The sequence below is a fragment of the Salvia hispanica genome, chromosome 2 (assembly GCF_023119035.1).
Source record: "Salvia hispanica cultivar TCC Black 2014 chromosome 2, UniMelb_Shisp_WGS_1.0, whole genome shotgun sequence".
Lineage (NCBI taxonomy): Eukaryota > Viridiplantae > Streptophyta > Magnoliopsida > Lamiales > Lamiaceae > Salvia > Salvia hispanica.
In genome coordinates, this window is record NC_062966.1 from 13,917,003 (window position 1) to 13,938,620 (window position 21,618).

The 21,618-nt window shown below is 35.6% G+C and overlaps 4 protein-coding genes and 1 non-coding gene across 6 annotated transcripts; all 5 read left to right on the forward strand.

Moving 5' to 3' along the window:
• Window positions 1–1,715: 1,715 nt before the first annotated feature.
• Window positions 1,716–4,816, forward strand: LOC125207090 (putative E3 ubiquitin-protein ligase RF298). 2 transcript variants are annotated; one of them, XM_048106299.1, is made up of 3 exons: window positions 1,716–1,866; window positions 2,055–3,938; window positions 4,195–4,816. In XM_048106299.1, the coding sequence occupies exons 2-3, from the start codon at window positions 2,082–2,084 to the stop codon at window positions 4,705–4,707; spliced, it is 2,370 nt and encodes a 789-aa protein (XP_047962256.1). In that variant the 5' UTR covers window positions 1,716–1,866; window positions 2,055–2,081; the 3' UTR covers window positions 4,708–4,816. The 2 variants fall into 2 exon arrangements, with proteins under 2 accessions (XP_047962256.1, XP_047962257.1); XM_048106300.1 differs by having other exon boundaries at window positions 2,058–3,938.
• Window positions 4,817–5,140: 324 nt separating this feature from the next.
• TRNAS-UGA lies at window positions 5,141–5,222 on the forward strand. Its single transcript has one exon. It is a non-coding gene; the product is annotated as a tRNA-Ser (tRNA).
• A 1,479-nt stretch (window positions 5,223–6,701) lies between these two features.
• Window positions 6,702–8,354, forward strand: LOC125204494 (histidine-containing phosphotransfer protein 1-like). Its single transcript, XM_048103164.1, has 6 exons — window positions 6,702–6,893; window positions 7,098–7,228; window positions 7,302–7,370; window positions 7,594–7,665; window positions 7,878–7,950; window positions 8,077–8,354. The coding sequence occupies exons 1-6, from the start codon at window positions 6,831–6,833 to the stop codon at window positions 8,125–8,127; spliced, it is 459 nt and encodes a 152-aa protein (XP_047959121.1). The 5' UTR covers window positions 6,702–6,830; the 3' UTR covers window positions 8,128–8,354.
• A 6,063-nt stretch (window positions 8,355–14,417) lies between these two features.
• Window positions 14,418–15,986, forward strand: LOC125204262 (LRR receptor-like serine/threonine-protein kinase ERL1). The gene has a single exon (XM_048102861.1). It carries the CDS (start codon window positions 14,611–14,613, stop codon window positions 15,805–15,807), a length of 1,197 nt encoding a protein of 398 aa, XP_047958818.1. The 5' UTR covers window positions 14,418–14,610; the 3' UTR covers window positions 15,808–15,986.
• A 4,750-nt stretch (window positions 15,987–20,736) lies between these two features.
• LOC125203171 (glutaredoxin-C11-like) lies at window positions 20,737–21,174 on the forward strand. Its single transcript, XM_048101474.1, has one exon. It carries the CDS (start codon window positions 20,791–20,793, stop codon window positions 21,097–21,099), a length of 309 nt encoding a protein of 102 aa, XP_047957431.1. The 5' UTR covers window positions 20,737–20,790; the 3' UTR covers window positions 21,100–21,174.
• Window positions 21,175–21,618: the final 444 nt, after the last annotated feature.

The following is a 21,618-nucleotide window of genomic DNA, read 5'->3' on the forward strand; positions in this document are numbered from 1 at the left end:
TGTGACAATTGAAGAGTAAAGAACTTTTACTTCTTCAGATAGAGAGAGAGAGAGAGAAATGTTTCTTCATGGTAGAAGACAATACTATTCAGTCCAGACCATTTTGTGAGATCCCTTTTTTAACAAATTAATTCATCTTTGTTGTCCATTTCACTAACTTTATCATTACGGTGTTGGTAAGTTATTGAAATATAGTTTGATTTTTCTAGTTATTTCCTTCGTTTCGACTAGTTTCTCGAACACTTGTTATTGTTGTGTGTTCTCGAGCTCTAACATTTTTTTGCCTTTTTGTTGTACTTAGTTAAGGTGATTTTGGTGTGGTTTGTTGATTATTTTATTTAACTAGGTGGACATGCAATTAAGAATCAGTGTTATTTTGTGAATCTTATTTTTTTTTTTTTGTGTGTTTATAATCTTAGCTTATTCGGGTATGTCAGTGAAGGGAAGTTGCGAGGATGTTGAATTTGTCAAATTAAAGCTTTGCAGGTAGTTTTTATTCTTGTCTGTCACTAGAAACGCGACTAATATGAAATTAAAGAACAGAGAATAGAAAGAGGAATGAAGAAATCAATGAATTCAACAACATAACTTCAATTATTAGCTCAAAAAAATAGATGAATAAAACAAACTCACATATGAGAAGGTCAAGTATAAGTATCGAGCATCAGTGAGCATCAGTACTATATACCAGAGATAACAATTTACTACACTATCATTTGTTCTAACAATGGAAGCAATTTAAAGAGTCATACGATGCCATGTATGAAGACATGCACCATAGAGGGTCTATATAGGTTTAGCATTTCTCAACATCTCCTCAGCCATTGCGTTAAACTTGCATATTTTTTAAAGATATGCAGGGTTGAATACTTGTGTACTCAGTGGACACATGCCGCAATAATACATTTTCCCAAAATAAGGTTTTGTCAAGTCATGATTAAGTGACTTTGGGATTTTTTTTCTTAAAAGACCAGAGCACAATAAATTATTCGATGATGCATTCAACGTACGTGCACGCTAGCATGAGCAGTGACTCTTCCCTAACTCTAACCTAAATTAACCCTAGTATGGACTTTTCCCTTACTATGACCCGGATTTAGTATTTCATAACAATGACGTAATATGAACTCTCCCCTTGGTATTCCAACTCATATACATCTCAATAAAACAAAAACATTTATGACAGGACAATATTTGAAATGAATGAAAGTGCGAGTTTTGAGAAAACATCATCTCATAAATAATTGAACGTATTTAGTAATTTTATCCATGCAATAATGCATGACAGAAAGCCCGCCTGATATACTTAGATCTTTTATCAGAAGTTCTTGCTCCGATCTTATTTTTCTTGCAGACCTACCTTTTTGAAATAAAAAATATTCCTAATACGAGGATCACATCAAGAATTTCTATAACTTGATTCGAATACTTGCTTCCTATGGGATATTCTTTCTATCCTGCGTCTTTTGTTGGAGATTTTTGAAGTTCTCGTGCATTAATTAAATCAGAGAAATTGAAAAATTCCGTTATACAACCCAAAAAACTACTCCATCAATCCGGAGACTATCTTGTGAAAATGCAAAAATTCAGTCCGGAATTAAATCAACCCGGATTATTACTTAGATCCAAAGTTAACAAAAAAATCCCAAATCCCAGCCCATTTCTATCATCTATCTCCGGCCCAGCAATAAAAAAATTTCTGTACAGAAGAGAAAACAACTGTTCTTCTACATTCTTCTCCCCCAAATCTGCTGCCCTAATTCCAACTCCCCTTTCTCTCTCTTCTCCCGCCCTTCCTCAGCCTGCCCTAGGTCGGTCGCCGGCGTCCTCTGGCATTCTCCGCAGTCGCTTCCTCCATTTCTATCGGTCATGCTCTTTTCTCTTCTCTTACTCTCACTCTATTTCCTTAGCTAATCGATTTTAAGTTAATAAACTTGTGAAATTTGTTCTTCTTACTATACAAACTGGAGATTGATGCTACATTCCTACTTCGTTGAGGTTGTATTTGTCATAAATTTGCCACTTATCAACTGATATATCGCTGACCACTACAGCAGGTTGGAGCTGACGGAGTAAGAAACATGAGTGAAAATTGCAGTGTCTGTGACTGTAGTGTTGACTGTGGCGGTAATGGAGTCTCGTCTCTTTCGGCCAACGACAAAGGTAGAAACAAACGGAAATTTTTATCTGATTTGTCCCTGGACATTTCAGCCGAAGCATCAAATTTATCTCTAGAGGAAACATTCCGAAATGCTTTGAATGAGTTGGGTTCGATAATGGAGAGGTCTGGAGACGCTAACACAGATAAACTTCAAGGCTCCGATTGGGATAGTCCTGTGGTCTGTCAGCTTGAGGAGTTGTTGTTGACCAGTTTAAAGGTGATATTCGACAGCGCGGTGAAGAAGATTATTGAAAGTGGCTACACAAAAGAAGTTGCTGAATGGGCCATTTTGTATAGCAGCCTGTTCAATGGTGGTAAAGATGCCGTGTCTAATGTTGTTGACAGTGCTTTGAGTATACTGAAGAGGGACAAGGATATTAGTACGACAAAGCATCCTGTATTTGAGGGGCTGGAGAGCCTCGTAGACTACACACTGTTGGAGATGATATGTGTGCTTCGGGAGATTAGACCCTCCTTAAGTGTATCAGAAGCGATGTGGTGCTTATTGATAAGTGATTTGAACCTAGTGAATACATGTCCAGCGGAAGGAGGCACCGTGGGTGGTTCTTGTAGCCAGGAAGCTTCTGAAGAGAGCCAAGCACTTCCCCAGCCTAAATCTGAGACTTCTAGCACCAGTCAGATAAAGGATTCTAACGACTCAGGCAGTTCAAAACAGATAAATCCCAAGCATAAAGGCTGTGAGCCAAAATCCTCCTCTGGTGGTGAATTGGCTAGTCCTGGAAAAGAATGTGTTCTTGCTGCTCTAGAAGCGAAGGGAAACTTGTCGAGCTTTGTGAAGGAGCATTTTCTGAGTTCGTTTCAAGGGAATACCACGGATGAGAAAGCAGTGGGTAATAAGAAAGGGTTATCGGTTAATTCCAAGAGAGATATGCTTCGACAAAAGGCATTTCAGTTTGAGAAGCATTACAAAGGACGTCTGACTAAGGGAGCTTTCAAGGCCAAAGTTGCTGCGTGGGGAAGTATGGTGTTAGACAAGTCATTATTGAGGGCACCGCCCGGAGGTGCTACCATTGCGATGAAGGGAGCAGTTCATTCCAAGTTACCAACTCCGGCTGGAACTAGTAGTTCTGCTGCGGAGAAAAACAGCCATCCTTCAAGCAATTCGCCACCCCTTTCATCCGCCTGCGATGCTTCAAAGGGCGGGGCCAATGTTTCTGATACTCCCAAGGCTATCGATTATTATGCTTTGATCCCATTTGACGAAAATCAGCAGAAGCGCGTCCCTCAAGATGACAAAGACGAAGCCATTGTGACACTAGTCCCCTACAAGCAAGAGATTGAGAAGGAGCTCCAAGGATGGACGGAGTGGGCAAATGAGAAGGTCATGCAAGCAGCACGGAGGCTTGGGAAGGACCAGGCGGAATTGAAAATGTTGAGGCAGGAGAAAGAAGAAATGGAGAAATTCAAGAAAGAGAAGCAAACTTTGGAGGAGAGTACCGTAAAGCGGCTTTCGGAAATGGAGCATGCCCTGACCAATGCGACAGGCCAGATTGAGGTGGCTAACTGCACCATCCATCGCCTTGAGGAGGAGAATCATCTGTTGAAAAATGATATGTTGGCTGCAAAGATGCAGGCAATACGTGCGGTTACTAACTTGGAGTCCGCTCTGGAAAGAGAGCAGCAGACCCTCAAGAAACTGCAGTCATGGGAGGCAGACAAGGGTATTGTCCAAGACGAACTCACAAATGTCCAACGCCAAATAACGTCACTCAACAAACGACTCGAAAAAGCTAGAGGCCGCAAGGATCAGTTCAAGGTAAGCCATGATTTGTATTTTTGCTTTATCAATTCGTTTAGGGTGTATAAACATCTTGCCCCGGATGCACAATATGCACATGTATTTCGATGCATCCATCATAGTAAAAATCTAATTGTAATTAATAAATCCTAATAAGAGATTAATAACCCCAACTGGGCTTGGTGAACTTTAATTGGAGTAAAAGAATCAACTAGATATACCCTAGTTTATGCCCTTTTTCTAAGTGCAAGGTTAAACTGTGACACCATTTCAGGCTCTGTGGAAGCAGGAGGAGAAGGAAAAATCAAAAGCTCAAAAAAATATTGATTCCTTGAAAAGCAAATTAGATGAAGAAGAGGCTTTGATGAAAGTGGAAGCTGACAGCATAAAGCAAGCATCCGAGAAGGAGATGCAGAGATGTGAAGCCGATATCAAGAGGCTTCAGAAAATGATAATGGAGCTGAATCTCGAGTCTGATAAATATAAGATAGCAGCTCTTAACAAGGGCTACGGCAGCTATATGACGGGCCTCCCTGGATCAGAGCCTCCTAAAGTGACAAATGGGTTTGCTGTCTTTCAGGATAATGCAAGCGACTCTCCAGATGTTAAGCCAGAGAGGGAGTGTGTCATGTGCATGGCAGACGAGATATCTGTGGTTTTCATCCCTTGCGCGCATCAGGTTCTTTGCACTCAGTGCAATGTGATCCACGAGAAGCAAGGGATGAGCGACTGCCCTTCTTGCAGGACGACCATTCAAAAGCGCGTCTCTGTTAGCTATCGCTGCTGAACATCTCCTTATATTGCGTGTAGTATCAATTGTAGTTTGTAAACAGCTGAACTGAGAAAAAAGGGTTAGAATTGATGAATCAAATTGGGGAAGATAGTTTACTAACAAAGTAAAGGGGCGCCTCTCTCTCGTCTTTCTTGAAATTTTTTTGCGTGTTAAATCTATATGTGAATATATTTCTCGTATGCAAACTGCACACGTAAGTGGAAAGTAACAAATTTTAGATATTTGTTAGTATTCCGTCTTGCATATTACCATGTCCTTTATGATCATGCCTCTAAAAATCAAAGAAGCACATGTGTGTCCTTATGTAGGTGGAGACTGATATAGCTAGGATATAACAATATAGTCATATTGAAATTGATATAGATATTACAGGGATAATTATACCTTCAGTTATAAATAGTTAATATATGACATCTTATTGCAAGATGTCGATATGTCCGAGTGGTTAAGGAGACAGACTTGAAATCTGTTGGGCTTCGCCCGCGCAGGTTCGAACCCTGCTGTCGACGCTATTATTTTGTTTTCTTGTTCCTGGAATTAAAATTTATTATTAGCCAACGAAAATTATTCTCAATGATTTAGAACAAATATTGCATCTTAGTGACGAAACCTACATGATTTATGTGTATCCTAAATAAAAATTACATAACCATCGTTTGATTTTCATGAATCTTCTGAGCATCGGCAACAGTTTTGGGTTCAAAACCCAACTCCATTTTTTTAATCAATTTTTATTTTTATTTTTTAATTTTTTTTTCTTTGATTTTCTCGTAGAATGTTTAAAGTATTTCGCTATTATGTATAATTTGCATGTAAATATTTTAACTTTAATGAATCTTATTTTTAATTAAATCAAAACATAATTTAATTATATTTCATAATAAATAAATTGAAATAAGAAATGAATTAAAAATTAAAAGTGAGACTCATGAATAATTAAAGAAAAATGACAATACGGATTTAGGGTAAAAAGTAGTCTGAGATCCATAAATTTTGCAATGAATGAATGATTTAAAAAATACTATAATTGTGGACATTCTCGCTACGAAACCACATGTTTTATCAATCTTTTATGCATTTATGATGTTATTTTGCATATTATTTGAAACTACTATATATGGTGACATAATCAACGCACGACCTGATATGCTCAAACGACGAAGTACATCGTTGCTCGGCGTTGGACAACACTTCTATTGTAGGTGGGCTTTTATTTTATTTATTATTAATACATTTTCTAATTTAATTTTCAGAAACTTTTTCTTTTCCATTTTCATCTTTCACTTAGACTTTCGTAATTATTCGCCCTCAACCATACACGTTCCTATATCCTTTTTCTAAAAGTGAAAATAAAAAAGACGAACAATGAATAGTACTTATAAAGTAAAAATATAAACTTTGAATTATAGACGAAATATATAAAAAAAAAAAAAACGATTTGCATTTTCCTTAACAATAAGTCTATGCAACCAAATTTTGTACAACCAAAAATTGATTTATTTGAGAGAAAAAGTAATTTATATATACATTTAATTAAAAAGTATAGACATACATATAGTATAGGGAACGTGCATAATATTATGGTATTTGTGTATAATTTTTAAATTTTTTTTGAACCATAAAATGTAATTAATGTATACTTTAATTCAAATTTGAAAAATAATAGAGAAGTAATTCAAATATAAAAATAAAAAATAAAAAATGAGGCCAAAGACTAATAAATTGTTTTTAATTTGTTAACTAACTATATTTATTATTTTAATATTTAATTAACATAGCTAATATAATCTTATTTTGGTTGCTATAATCTTATTTTGGTTGTACAAAATTTGGTTGTTCATTATTGCTATTTCATTAAATGAAAGCTTACGTCATATCATAGAAAGATTTCCACTTTAGACGAAAAACCTATGATAATAATTTCCACTTAAAAGACGAAAAAACTAATCATTAATTTATGAATTCTTAATTACCACTAATAAGCTTTCCGTTGCTTTGGCAAGTCAATTTCCCTCACGTTTAAATCACACCCTTTGTTTCTCAATCCGATCTCTAACGACAAAAAGGAAGCCTTTGATTGCGTTGTGCGTACGGTTCAACAGAGAGAATACACAGCAATGGAGATTGTGGGGCAGCTGCAGAAACAGTTTGTTGACTTCTCTACTTCTCTTTATCGCGAGGTTTGTTTTTCTCTATTAATCTGAGAAGAATTGAATCTTGATAGATTTTTTCAACAACTCTATGGATTTTGCCAATCTAAAGATTTTTCATTTAAGAGGGCTTTTGTGTTGTGAGAAAAAAGTTGTTTTCAGGAATTTTGGAGAGGGCTCTCAAAATTTTGTTAATCTAACATTAATTATTGGTTTGAAATTTTTGGGAAAAAGGGTTTCTTGGATGAACAGTATCTCCAGCTGCAGAAATTGCAAGATGAGAGCAACCCTGATTTCGTGTGTGAAGTTGTCTCACTCTTCTTTGATGATTCTGAGAAGCTTCTGAATAATTTGGCAACTGCTCTGTGAGTTTTCTTGATTTCTCTGCTTCTTTTGTTGGATGTCTCCTAAATCTTTTGTTTTCTATTTTTTATGTAGTCAGCAGCAGGTTGTAGATTTCAAGCAGGTTGATGCTCATGTTCATCAGTTCAAAGGCAGCAGTTCAAGGTAATAGTGATCAAGAATTTGATATAAACTGCACTGTTTCATCCATTCGAATTCATGAAGTTGAGATCTTATGACTTGATTATGCCATCCGAATTTGTGTTTTGCAACAAACTGTTTGTGTTGAGAGCGTGTAGACTTAGATCTGGCTGCAGTTCTAGGCCGGTTGCTCGTTTTCTTCTAGTTGTTTACCGCATTGTTTGATCCTCGTTCCATCTAATACCAGCATAGGTGCACAAAGAGTGAAGAACATGTGTGTTGCATTCAGAAACTTCTGTGAAGAGAAGAACCTTGATGGGTGAGTTCTCGACTTTCTGCTCATCTAATTCTTCGTACTCATCTGATTTATACTTTTTGAGTACTGGCTTGTTTTGATAAACATTGTGTAGATTAGATCATCATAACTGCTAATAAGAGCATTTTCACGTTTCGGGACCTAAAGTATGCTTATAGGTATCGGTCATATGTTGTGATCGACTCGCAATTGATGATAGTATTGTTTTGATGCAGGTGTTTGAGATGCTTGCAGCAATTAAAGCACGAGTATTTTCTTGTAAAGAATAAGCTCGAAACTTTGTTTAGGGTAAGTTTTGTGTGTGATTTTTATAGGGTAATCTATCTTGTATATTCCTCTAATGTGTGCATTTAGGTCTATCTATGTATCTATCAGCTTATATTCTTTATGCAACTCTTTTGTTGAATGCTGCAGTTGGAGAGACAAATCGTGGAAGCCGGTGGGACAGTTCCCATCATAGGATGACTTGTTATAAGCGTATGATGTTAGTTGTAGAGCTCAAGATATTGAGGTGAATGTTTTGTGTGAATTGAATTCTATTTTGTCTTGTGCTTGAGTTGTGAAAACATTCTGCACTCATCTAGCCCTAAATTAATGCTTGTATTTTCAGACAGGAATATTCTGCTTATCACTGAATATTAGCTACTTATACCTTTGACCGATTTATTAAAAACTGCAACTTTTAGTTTCTACTACCGTTGTATTGAATCCTCAATCCTCTTCTATATCGAACAAACACATATATAATTCAATATTTCATCATTGCCTTTTGATTTACATATGATCCTGGGGAGTACTCAAAACTTTGTTTGATCAAATGCAAGCCTGTTTGATGGTTTTGTCTATTTTCCTTGTTTAATTAAATGGAGTCATGTTGAATAGAACGTCCAAACCAATTTGGGATTTAGATGGGTTATCTTTGTAATTTTAACCAAATGTCGTCGTGGTTTAATTTTAACAATTTATAGGGAGTAGTTTTTAATCCAAGAGCAAATGTTCTTTCTCATCTTACTTGATCAAAGATGAGAATTTTCAAAATACCAATTGATAAGAATTTTACAAATGATCTTTATTCATGAAACCACATTTTATTTGCTCGATTACACAACCACATTTTATTAATGAAAAAAAGAAGATACAATATTTGGAGTTGCAATGAAACCAAGTCTTAAAATATTACAAGCTCAACTAGTACATCATTTTATGCAAAGGCATTTGGGCTGGGATACATCAAGCCCATTCACTTTTTAATCCAACCATCTTTAAGTATAGCCTGTTAGGCTCAAATTTCAGCCTCCAAATCATAGCCCAAATGATTATCCCAAAATCCGTGCCCTAAAAATAGGAACAAGAATCAATTTTATCCATCTGCCAAATGAACGAGGCAGTGAGAAGAGAGTGAGGGAGAATTTCGCTTAACATCACCAATCATTTCAGGTAACACTCAGTGTCACACCCAACAACTCCTTTATAGCAATAATATGTTAGATTTCCCAGCCAAGCTGCCTTCTTTACCACGTCATCAACCTAGGGTTCCTGATTTTGGGAATCGAGAGTCCGATCTATCTCCTTGATTGGGCTGCAACAATTATTTAAGTGGGCTGGGATTTATTGTGCTTGGGTCGATAGGTTTGTAAATGAGCATCAGGCTATTCCGGTTAAATATTTTATATGTTGGACGCTTCAATAATTCTGAGATGACTATTTTATCTCTTCATTTATTTAGTTTCCCAAATGATTAATTCAAACAACTTATTGTGTCTGAATTTATTAACGCAAGTAATTAAATCAGGAAGACTTTAGAAATTCCCTAAGAAAGAAACAGGAATAAAATGAACACCGTGCATGCATTCTTTTAAGTTAAACGATTTTCTTAAAGTGTGATTAACATGCCATCTTTATTTCAAAAAGGATATCAACACAAGCAAGTTAAGATCAGAGCCAGAATTTCTAAAAAAGAGACATAAGCTTATGAGATGGACTTTCTTTTAGATAAGAAATATCTTTCGAGTATGATGTAAGTTATTTATCTTCTTGCTTTGCCATGTTTTGGTTTTAGCAATGCCTATATGTTTGTCTAGTAAGGGGAACGTCCCTACTACGCTAGTTTAATTTAATCGAATTCGGGTCGCTAGTCATGGTAAACTGAACTTGCTATCTTTAGCGAAGTGCGGTTGTAGCAAAATAGTATCAGAGCAATTTTTTTTACGCTTTGGACCCAACAGTCTTCTTTCTCTCTTAGTCGAGAGTAGTACCAAGTAGACTAAAAGTTTAAATGTCGAAGTCCCAACACCTAAACTTGTCACGCTCAACCAGAAAAAGAGGTAAACAGTTATCAAAAGAGAAAATGGAGAAGGTTTAATATAGTAAAGGAAGAGGTAACACATTCTCTCTGAGTTACAGATATCCAGTTTAAGAGGAGGAAGTGATTTCGTATATTTTGAGAGAAGAGTGAGATTTGAAATTTGAGTGGTTTAAAAAGTTGAAAGAAAAAAGTATCTTTCAACGGGGAAGCCTATGACACATGAAACTATTGAATATAGAATTGAGATTGTCCATAGATGCATAAAATGTTTAAGATGCATGTCCTTTATTTGAACATGGTTCGACCTCAAACTGAACATACTAATTACAATTTCACTATAGAATGCCTCCAAGACGTGTGGGACGACCGCGAAAAGAGGGATTGCCTAAAGAGGAACCTGAAGGAAATGAAGCAAGCAGGAAGGGGAATACCACCAAAAGATGAACCTGAAGGAAATGAAGCAGGAAGGGCAATACCACCGCCTCTGCCTTCACTCCCACTAGAACGAAGTATTGTTGAACTGGTCCTGAGTCAGAACCCACCTGAGTTTAATGGGATGGGAGACCCGTCTATTGCCGAGACATGGATACGTAGTTTGGAGCGTATTTTCAACTTCCTGCGTTGCACTAACCAGGAACGCTTGAAATGCGCGACTTTTCTGTTGACTGGATCAGCCGACTATTGGTGGGAAGTTCGGAGAAAGACCACGACTCCAGAGCAATTGGCACAGTTGACTTGGGAGGATTTCAAGACTTGTATACATGACAAGTATATTCCAAAGAGTTACCGTAAGGCAAAGGAAATTGAGTTTTACAATCTGAAGCAAGGCCTAATGTCTGTGGCATAATATGATTGTATGTTTTGTTACATGTCTCGATATGCACTTGACCAGGTTGATACTGATGAGAAAAGGGCCAAAAAGTTTTGTGTCGGTCTGAAGCACGAGATCAGGATGTTATTGGCCAGTCAGGGAGGACTATCCTACTGTGAGTCCCTCAGACGAGCACTCGATATTGAAGCAGTTATGCTTGAGGAGAGATCTGTGGTGAATTCTGCTCCAACGCTTCCACCGCAAGAACATAATTTTCGAAAGAAGAGGAACTGGGATGGGGATCAAATCCTACATGGGCATAATAAACAAATCTGTTACCGCAATTGTTGTCACCGCCCTAAAAATAACGAACAAAATCAGTTTTATCCAATCACAAATCCCACTACTAAATCCCAACATCTGATTTCAATCTATATATGGGTGGAAAGTGGAAACACATCACCATTAGTTTTCTCTCTACACGACATTAGGTTAGGTTTAATTAACTATTTAGTTTCTAAAATTACCCTGTTTGACATAGATTGTGTTTTGAGAAAGTAATTTGATTCCAACTTCCCGTTTTTGGTAAAAATATGGAAAGTAATATGATTCCTCATTATTAAAGTTTCATGTTTAGTGAAATTATAAGGAAATAAGGAACATAATCTAATTCCTTAAGTGAAAAGTTTGAAACTTTTTTTGGTGGAAGAAAATAAAGGGGTATTTGATAAGTTTGAATATAAGATGAGGGAGCTTGAAAATAATTTTCAGAAATTTTCTTATGTCCAACCCATTTATGCCCTTTTCCCACAGGGGGCCATGTAAAATTTTACAACCCAATCCATCTACTTTTATATGGAACATGGGGAATAACTAAATTTTTTTTATGTAACACCAATTTATATGGAACAATATTTTGTTACCTTTCACATTATAATACTCTACCTCACATAAAAATCTTATTACCCTATAATTCCACTTCCACGTAAAAATCTTATTACCCTATAATTCGAAGTTCAACTTACATTTGGCGAGAAATTTTCAGGATTATTTGGGTAAAAATTAAAGAACTGTTCAATTGTCTTTAAGAGAAGAACTAGAACTTTTTTTTTTCTATTAAGTGTTTGAAAATATTAAAAAAATAATATACTTACTAGGAGTAATAAAGAAGAGAGAAAAGTACAGTTTGTTGATTCAACAAACAACAGTTCAAAAAATAGGAGTACCAACAATGCACATAATAATTCTGGCACAGCTCCTAATCGCAATGGCAGTAATCATTTTCACTATTCCAAAGCCTAAAAATAGTGTTATGGAGTAAATAATAAGCAATCATGTTTTCTGCACTCTGAAAATTAAACCGCTGTACAATAGTCTTGGATTTATTTAAGGCACATTTAATTTTTGGTGCACTTGTCTTTATTGGTGATAAGAATTCTGTGTCTTTTTTATCCAAATTTTAGAAATAAAATTACAGTTATAATTTTGTTTGAACTTTTTTTAACATGGTTTTGAACATGTACCACATTTTTGTGATATATAGTAATGTGTTTTTATCTGTAAAAAATCAACTCATATAAATTTCATTGTTCATTTATTAAAAATTGATTGGTGATCACGGACCATTAAGTTTATTTTGCACGCAGATATTTTTTATTGGCAAATATCATAAATAATCCTATAAATTTAATAGTCACGTTATTATGGGTTTGAATAAGGCAATTTAGACCATGTCAATAAACCACTTTGCTACTAGATCCACACACCTATAAAAAGACTTAAAGATATGGATATTATTATTATTATTATTATTATTATTATTATTATTATTATTATTATTATTATTATTATTATTATTATTATTACTTGGAACCATACTAAAGTTTATTAGGACGACTAAATTGCACAAATACCACTCATTCTGATATAGATTTATTAAAAGTGATTTATATGTTCAATTATTACAATAAAATAAAATTTTGAACCACACGCCATATAGGTTTAGTTTAATTACAAAATTTATTGATTATTAATTATTTGGCATGCATAAATGACATTGGTAGCTCAAGAATCTAATGATGAGACCACTCCGTCATAATTGTACATCTATTAGGTACTACTCTTACTCTCATTCATGGTATTATAATAAATTTTATGCCTCTCAAATTTAAATAGAATAATTTGTCAATGTTCTTTATCAAAATAGATGCATACCTAATATTACGAATAATGGGAATGGAGATAAATACATATTGTACTTTTATAATCAATCCTAAAAGGGAAAATAATTGTGGATAATCATTCAAGTACTATAATTGATTACTGTAGTAAGTACATTAATGAGTCAAAGTGTCAAACGATAATGGCAAATGTAATGAGAAAAAATTGAGTGCTGAAGATGCACCACATGGCAATGAGACAACTTTGACAAATAGATCTATAAAAGTCTCACTAAATACTTTCAATACTAATACTCCCTTCGTCCCACATTTATAGTAACATTTAGTTATGGCACATGTTTTAAGGAATTGGTGGAGTGTGTAATTAATGAAGTGAGAGGTGGAGTATGTAATAAATGAAATGAGATGGTGGAGTGAGATGATGAAGTGTGTAATAAATTAAGTGAGTTGGTTGAAAGTGGGTCCCTCTTTGACTTTTTAGTTTTTTTTTGTTTTGATTTATTTTAATATAGATAAAGGCATTTTTTAGTTTAATTTAACGTTATGATTTTCATTTGTAATTTTTTGCATGCATATAAAACAAGAAATAAAGTAAACAATATATTTAAGTTATCATTACAATAACTGTGAAAAAAAACACAAATTATTTACATTATTTCTAAGAATTATGGTATTTAATTCATATATCTAGTAGTTAATTAAGTGTTCTCTTAGTAAGTGATTTTTTTATCACACTTCAAAGACTAATTTAATTACACTGAAAAATCACTCTCAAATTATGACCTAAAAAGAAAGGTGAGAGTAACATATGCCGGAGGGAGTATCGCAAAACATAAAATAATTCTAAAAATGGATAATCTAGCCAAATAGTTTTTTTTGTTTAGGTAAGCAGTAAGCTAACATATTATCTCATACTTATATTCTACCCCCTCAATTCCATATAAGCGTTTCTTTCGACAATCAATTTAAGAAAAATTATGTTAAGTGATTAAGTAAAGAAAGAATAAATAAGGAAATGAAAAAGATAAACAGATGAAGAAATAATAAAATAAGAGAGAATAAAATAATTGAGAAGAATGGTGTTAACTTTTACTAAAATGAAAAATGATTCTACTGCTATAAAATGTAACTTCACTACTATGAAACAGAGGGTACGATTTTGGTAGGTAATAATTTGAAATACTTTATGATTTACTTGTCAACTTATTTTGCGAACTGTTTACGTTGACATAAGATTATTCAATTTTTTCAATTATGCAATAACGTATGGAATGACAAATGCGCATCATCGTTAAAAATAATAAAGGTTCCAATTCCACGTCACGAAACCCAAAGTGAGGTGTCAGTCCGAGCCTGAGGTCATATTAGCACGTAGGCTCGGACAACCGTTTGGCCTCCAAACCTCCCTCATTAAATTATTCACACTCTTGATTAAAAATATTGGAGAAAATGAAATAAGACTTGTTATCACCGCAAAGGAACACGCAACACACAGTAGGGAGAGAAAACACAACGACAACAAAAACCTGAGATAGTGAGAGAGCTAGAAAACAACAAACCGCCACATTTCCGTTGATTCCCCCCTTCTCCCAAAACCATCAAAACCCCCACCATTTTCTTCATTCTTCATCACACCTCCTCCCCTGTGCAAAATGCGCACTGCTTATCTCTCTACATTTTGGGCATGCCTCATTCTGCTACTGCAATGCGGCCTCCTACCAAATGCGTTGCTGGACCCGAATGATTTCCTGGCACTACAATCGGTCAAAAAGAGCTTGAACGATTTGCCGGGCTCCAACTATTTCACTTCCTGGGATTTCACGGCGGAGCCCTGCAGTTTCTCCGGAGTCTTCTGCGACGCCGACCGCGTGATCGCACTCAACCTCGGCGACCCACGGGCCGGGTCCCCCGGGCTGTCGGGTCGGATCGACCCGGCCATCGGCAAGCTCTCCGCATTAGCAGAGCTCACCATCGTCCCGGGCCGGGTCGTCGGCCCGCTCCCCCGCACTCTCTCCCAGCTCAAGTCCCTCAGATTCCTCGCCATCACCCGCAATTTCATCTCCGGCGACATTCCGGCGGGCCTCGGCCAGCTCCGGCGGCTACAGACCCTCGACCTCAGCTTCAACCAGCTCACCGGAGCCATACCCCGCCCCGTCGGCGCGTTGCCGGCGTTGACCAATGTGGTCCTCAGCAACAATCACCTCACCGGCCCGATTCCTCCTTTCGTGTCTCACCAGCTCGCCCGCCTCGACTTAAAGCACAACAACCTATCCGGTTCAATCTCCTCGCTCCGCTTCCCCTCATCGCTCCAATACATGTCTCTCTCGTCGAACCGCCTTTCCGGTTCGTTAGACCGGGCTTTCTCCGGTCTGAACCAATTAAACTATCTCGACCTCAGCATGAACCAGTTGACCGGTTCGATCCCGGTCGAGCTTTTCAGTTTCCCGATCAGCAACCTCCAGCTGCAGAGAAACCAGTTCTCCGGGCCGGTCGAACCGGTTGACAAGGTGACGATCGCGACGGTGGATCTGAGCTTCAACCGGCTGTCGGGGGAGGTGTCGGCGATGCTGTCGACCGTGGGGAATTTGTACATGAACAATAACCGGTTCACGGGGCGGGTGCCGAGCAGCATGGTGGACCGGTTGTTGGAGGGCAGCATTCAAGTGTTGTATTTACAGCATAATTTTTTGAGCGGGATCGAGATTAAACCCACGGTGGCGATTCCTCTGAGCTCCTCGATTTGTCTACAGTATAACTGTATGGTGCTGCCCGTAGACACGCCCTGCCCACTCAAAGCTGGTCCGGACAAATCAAGGCCTACTTCGCAGTGCATCCAATGGAAAGGCTAAAATGGGTAATTTTCATCTTATTCGTTGAGGAGATTCATTAATTTTAGTTCTATAATAATTCATTTATTCATTTGTTTGTTGAAATGCGTATAATTGTGGATAATCAATCCGGCAAAAAAGGGTTTTTGTGGTTTAGCTTATTTTTAATTAACCAGATATTAATGCCAATTTTAATATTATTTTTGTTTTTCAATGTTTTTTGGTTGCTGTGTTGGGCATGGGAGTGCTGATAAATTAACGTTGTATATATATCAATTGGAATAATTTTGTCATATTTCATGCTGATTACTCATTCCTTAGAATAAATATCAATCATTGAGATAAATAAAATTTAAAAATTCACTTTAATGATTTGTTTTTCGTGCGAATAGAGACGTGATTCTGTTATACACTTTTACTTAGTGACGTGATATTTTTGTGACATAGGATTAATGATATTGTGAGTATATGTGTTGAATCGTAATGTTGGCTATATTGTATTGATGTATTGTTGATATTGTTATATAGATGATGATGATGATATTGTACATGTAATATTATGTTGCTTTGTTGATGGTATTATAAAAAATATATTATTAAATTTCTTCCACTCAATTAAAATATTGTTAGAATCTTTGTAAATCTATCATTAATTTATACTATATGTTTTGTAAAAAAAGTAATTTAAATTGAAGAGTTATGTAGAAATTTAATTTCAAAGATAATTTTTACGAGATAAAAAATGGTTAGATTTATTTGTTACACAATCAAGTGGCTAATATTTTCTACAATTACCATTTTGATGATATTATTTGATATCTAATAACACTGAATCATCTATAAATTTTTGGATTTAAATTTTCAGATTAGTAGTTGAATTGTTATGTAGGGGTGTTTTTTTATATAGGAAATTATTTAAGTCATGTATTCAAGAACGAAAATGAATATAATTAATATAGGATCATTGAATAAAATGTAACTTATTTCACAAAATTAAATAGACTCATAGTCGGATTGAAAAATTCCTGTGACAATCCATAGAATAAAACCTCATTGAACTCTCTCTTCTTTGATTGAACGGGCACAACTTTAAGGATTCTTTCTCCATCTTTTTTCCTAGTTTATGTATTTTGTTATGCGTTTGATTTAATATGAAGATAAACCCTAATTATAATAACGAAAGTTCTTTCCATCAAATTGACTATTTAAACAATTAATAGGGAAACGTCATTTTCGTTAATATGGCCAACAAATTGTCTAATTGGTCAAAACTGACTTCCTTGTTAGTCAAAGGTAATAGAGTCCTAATTAATTGGCCAATTAATGGCTAGTCAAAATCATACACGAAGTATGTATATTGTGTTATGTGTCTGATTTAATATGAAGATAACCCTAATTATAAAAACAAAAGTCCTTTCCACCAAAATGACTATTTATACAATTAATTAGGAAACGTCATTTTCATTAATATGGCCAACATATTGTCTAATTGGCCAATTAATGGATAGTCAAAGTCATACACGCGGTATGTATATTCATTTCCTAATTAGAAGGAATGACTAATTACTTAATGAGCCCATTAATGCTAATTAACCAAAATCATAGGAATGGAAATATTCCCTTACTTTTTCTTTTCCTTTTAAAATTAAAATATTCCCTTTACGTATTAGTGAAATAAAGGTAATGGCTATGTTTAATTTGCCAATTAATGAAAAATTGATGGTTAGTTTATTAGGAAAAATATGTTATTACTAATTAATTAAAATGAACTGATGACTAATTAATTAGGGAGACGACTTATATCTAGTTTATTGATGGCTGATTAATGATTATAGAGAAAATCATGAAAAATCCAATTTTATTTAGGTTTCTATGACATATTACACGTATTAGACATGAACCATGATTATATTTTAGTCTCGTACTATAAATCTATATACTACGTATTTGGAATATTACATTTAAGTTTATTTAAATTTACACAATCTTCGAGGTTTTGGTATGATGGTATCCATCCAAAAATAAATATCTATTCATTATTTTTCCAACAAGAATAAATGTAGTTTACAGGAATTTCAAGTCAGCCCGAAATTCAATGGTTAGCTCGAATAACATGCGCGATATATAATAGGGTTAGGGTGTCACACTTCAACCCTCATGATAAATTCACTTATAAAAATAAAAACGATGTAAAATAATGTAATTACGTACCAAATAATAGACCATCCAAAAATAATAACTACAAAAGCTAAATATCTTATCCCACATTCGTCTGGGGCTGGATCCCCTGCTGTGGTAAAAACAAAGCAGGGGCTGCTGTGGTAATAATAAGCCGACGTTTTGCTCCAAATTTTACTCTTTCCAAAGTAGCTTTAGTACAAACTGCACTAATTTGTCACTAACTAACTAATCCAATATTTTCTTTCTAAATATATTCAATCCATGCCGCACTAACTAATTCATAGTATTTCGGTGATTTAAGTTGAACAATAATTTTATTTAAAGAATGATTCATAAGATACTCATTAAAATATATGAATTACTTACTAATTAAAATTTCAGAATTTTATAGTACTCCCTCCGTCCCCGATTAAGAGTCACATTTTGACCGGACACGAGTTTTAAGAAATGTAAAGAAAATTGGTTGAAAAGGTTAGTGGAATGTGGGATCCACTTTTTTATATTGGTATTATAATAAAATGTGAGTATAGTGAGTTAGTGGAATGTGGGATCTACTTACCATTTATGATAAAAATGAAAATGGAGAAATGTGACAAACTTTCTAGGACGGAAGGAGTAATTTAAGAGATAATTGTCATTTTTTGTCCCTCTCTGTCCCAAGGTAGATGTCGCACTTTCATTTTCTGTTGTCTGAGTAAAGATATCACATTTCTCTTTTTTGAAGGACATTTTTCTTTTTCGTCCGTCCTATAAAATTATCTCATTTCCATTTATGAAAAATTCTCCCAAACTCATTACCCATATCATATACATCAATTTATTTACTCCCTCCGTCCATGATTTAAAGTCTCACTTTGACCCGATGCTGGTTTAAAAAGTGTGAAGAAAATTGAGGTGAAAAAATTAGTGGAATGCGAATCTTATTTTATATTGGTTTTATATTAGTATGTGAAAATAATGAGTTACTGGAAATTGGGATCCACTTACCTAGAATGAAAAAAAAGTAAATATGGACATGATTTTGTGGAGGGATTAAAATGGTAAATGTAGTTATTATATATCAACATGTGGAATCAAGAGAAAACAATTGTGATAGTTAATTTTTTTGAAAGATGTTTGATCCGATAAGTCTGACAGGTTAGATTCAAACCAGAAGTATTAGGGTTATCTGATTAGCGACGAAATTTTAAAACCCAAAAAGTTTGCAATCTGAATAGTCTAAAAATCTGAGAGGATTTGCGGGGAAGGTTTGCTATGTACAAATCCATCCCACATCGGGAGTCTGAGAAAAGTTGGAAGGTTTATATAATAATGTCCAACTAATCAGTTTGAGGACTTTTGGAGAGTGACCCAAAAACAAATCCGTGCGAGTTTGACCCAAAGAGGACAATATCAAACGTCTGTTGCAGTCGGCAATCCGAACAAGTGGTATCAGAGCCAGTTCGAGTTGGGCCCAGGATGACTCAAGTTCAAGTCGGGCCCGTAATGTCTCGACATGTCGACGGCGTCAAATCTGTCTGCTCCCGATGTGATCTGGTTCCCAATGTGATTTTATTTGAGGGGAAGGTTTGTTATGTACAAACCCATCCCACATCGGGAGTCTGAGGGAAGTTGGAAGGTTTATATAATCATGTCCAACCCCTAATCAGTATGAGGACTTTTGGAGAGTGACCTAAAAACAAATACGTGCGGGCTTGACCTAAAGCGGACAATATCAAACGTTTGTTGTAGTCGGCAATCCGAACAATTGGTATCAGAGCCAAGTCGAGTTGGGTTCAGGGTGACTCAAGTTCGAGTCGAGCCCGTAATGTCTCGACATGTCGACTGCGTCAAATCTGTCTGCTCCCGATGTGGTCTGATTTGAGGGGAAGGTTTGTTATGTACAAACTCATCCCACATCGGGAGTTTGAGGGAAGTTGGAAGGTGTATATAATCCTCTCTAACCCTTACTCAGTTTGAAGCCTTTTGGGGACTGACCCAAAACAAATCCATGCGGGCTTGATCCAGAGCGGACAATATTACGTCTGTTTCGACAATCCTAACAGTTAAGTATCCCTAATAGTAGAAGTTTGTATCTCAAAGTTTAGTATTCATATTTGTAAAAGTATGTCCTATTTTGAGTAAAAGCTTTTACTATGAAAAATCAGTCTCTATTAAAGTCTATAATTCTCCATTAATGTTTAAATCCCTCTTCTCGTCGAAAAGTTAGGGAAGAGTTGAAAACCGGTTTGTTAAAAATATCGGAAATTGAATCAGAAAATACAGATTCTATACTTATCCCGAAAAGTTATGATCAGAAAGTGTACATAAAAACAAGAGAATATTGTAACGTTTAACTTCAACTCCCCAACTATACTTGTTATCACTACATCACACATGCATAAATCATACAGAAGGTTGTTGGATGATAAAACTGATTCTCCTGACTTTGCCAATGTCAAAAACAGCGTTGCGATAAAGTGTTTGATAAAATGCGTGTTTGTGGCGTCAGATTCTAAAGTGGCATTGCAGTGGATAAGTTCTTATCCTTTTAAATTCCTACACATCAGCCACACTATCCCACAAAGGTAATCACAAGAAGAATAAAGGATTTTAATCCATAATTTACCTCTATTTGAATATAAATCACGAAATTATGCAGAGGGACTTTTGTTGGTATAAAATTTGTGGTGGAATCATAATGAGTAACAACTGTACTTGTAAATGATGAGAGACCATTTTTCTTATCCAAAAAATCCTAGTCTATCTATAAATAGAAGCATGGACAAGCCTTCTTTCAACAACAAAGTAAGTAGAACTAAACACAAGTATTAAAGGGGATTAATGGAGATAGTGAGAGAGCTAGCAAGGAAGAATGCAGCAGTGATATTCACCAAGAGCTGGTGCTGCATGTGTCACAGTATGAAGGCCCTCTTGTACGAGCTAGGCGCCAGCCCGGCTGTGTACGAGCTCGACCAGCATGTGAATGGAGCCCAAATGGAGCGGGGCTTGAGGGCTCTTGGCTGCTGCCCCGTCGTCCCTGTTGTGTTCATAGGTGGCGCCTTGGTGGGCTCGGCCGAAGACATCATCTCTCTCCATGTTGATGGATCACTCAAGCACATGCTCATCAATGCCAAGGCTATTTGGTTATAATCAATCTATTTGGGAACCCCCTCCCTTGTAATTGTAAATTCATACTTACTATATAGATCACCAGTTTTATCTCCACTTTCGTTTCTAATTCAACTTTCTCAAAATTCATGTCAAAATATAAGGGACTCCTAATTATTGAAGATAGAGGGAACATTAAATTTCTAAAATTTCAAGTATTCTTTATTCTCAAACTGAGTGTTGTTGAGCACGAGCATTGGCTCGACTAACTATGGACTTCATTATTTCGTCTGTGAATAAATGCTCTACTTAAGTGAGTGCAAAAAAGTAAGCAAAATTTAAGTCATACTTATAAGAAAATATAAGTGAAATGTATTTGTAATATTCATAGTTTATTTATTAAATATAGAAAAACTGAAACAAAACATTTGAAGGTAGAAAACTCAAAATGATAATAGTATGAGATATTTAATGGCGAACATGTGCATTCTATGACCGCTTAATTTAAGTAAACAGTGAGTCTACTCAACTCATTTACACTAATTACTCTGGACATTTATT

Coding starts and splice junctions, on each gene's coding strand:
- LOC125207090 (XM_048106299.1), top strand. CDS start 2,082: ATGAGTGAAAATTGCAGTGTCTGTGACTGTAGTGTTGACTGTGGCGGT. Junction 3,939..4,194: donor GCCGCAAGGATCAGTTCAAG/GTAAGCCATGAT, acceptor ACACCATTTCAG/GCTCTGTGGAAGCAGGAGGA.
- LOC125204494 (XM_048103164.1), top strand. CDS start 6,831: ATGGAGATTGTGGGGCAGCTGCAGAAACAGTTTGTTGACTTCTCTACT. Junction 6,894..7,097: donor CTACTTCTCTTTATCGCGAG/GTTTGTTTTTCT, acceptor TTTGGGAAAAAG/GGTTTCTTGGATGAACAGTA. Junction 7,951..8,076: donor AGCTCGAAACTTTGTTTAGG/GTAAGTTTTGTG, acceptor TGAATGCTGCAG/TTGGAGAGACAAATCGTGGA.
- LOC125204262 (XM_048102861.1), top strand. CDS start 14,611: ATGCGCACTGCTTATCTCTCTACATTTTGGGCATGCCTCATTCTGCTA.
- LOC125203171 (XM_048101474.1), top strand. CDS start 20,791: ATGGAGATAGTGAGAGAGCTAGCAAGGAAGAATGCAGCAGTGATATTC.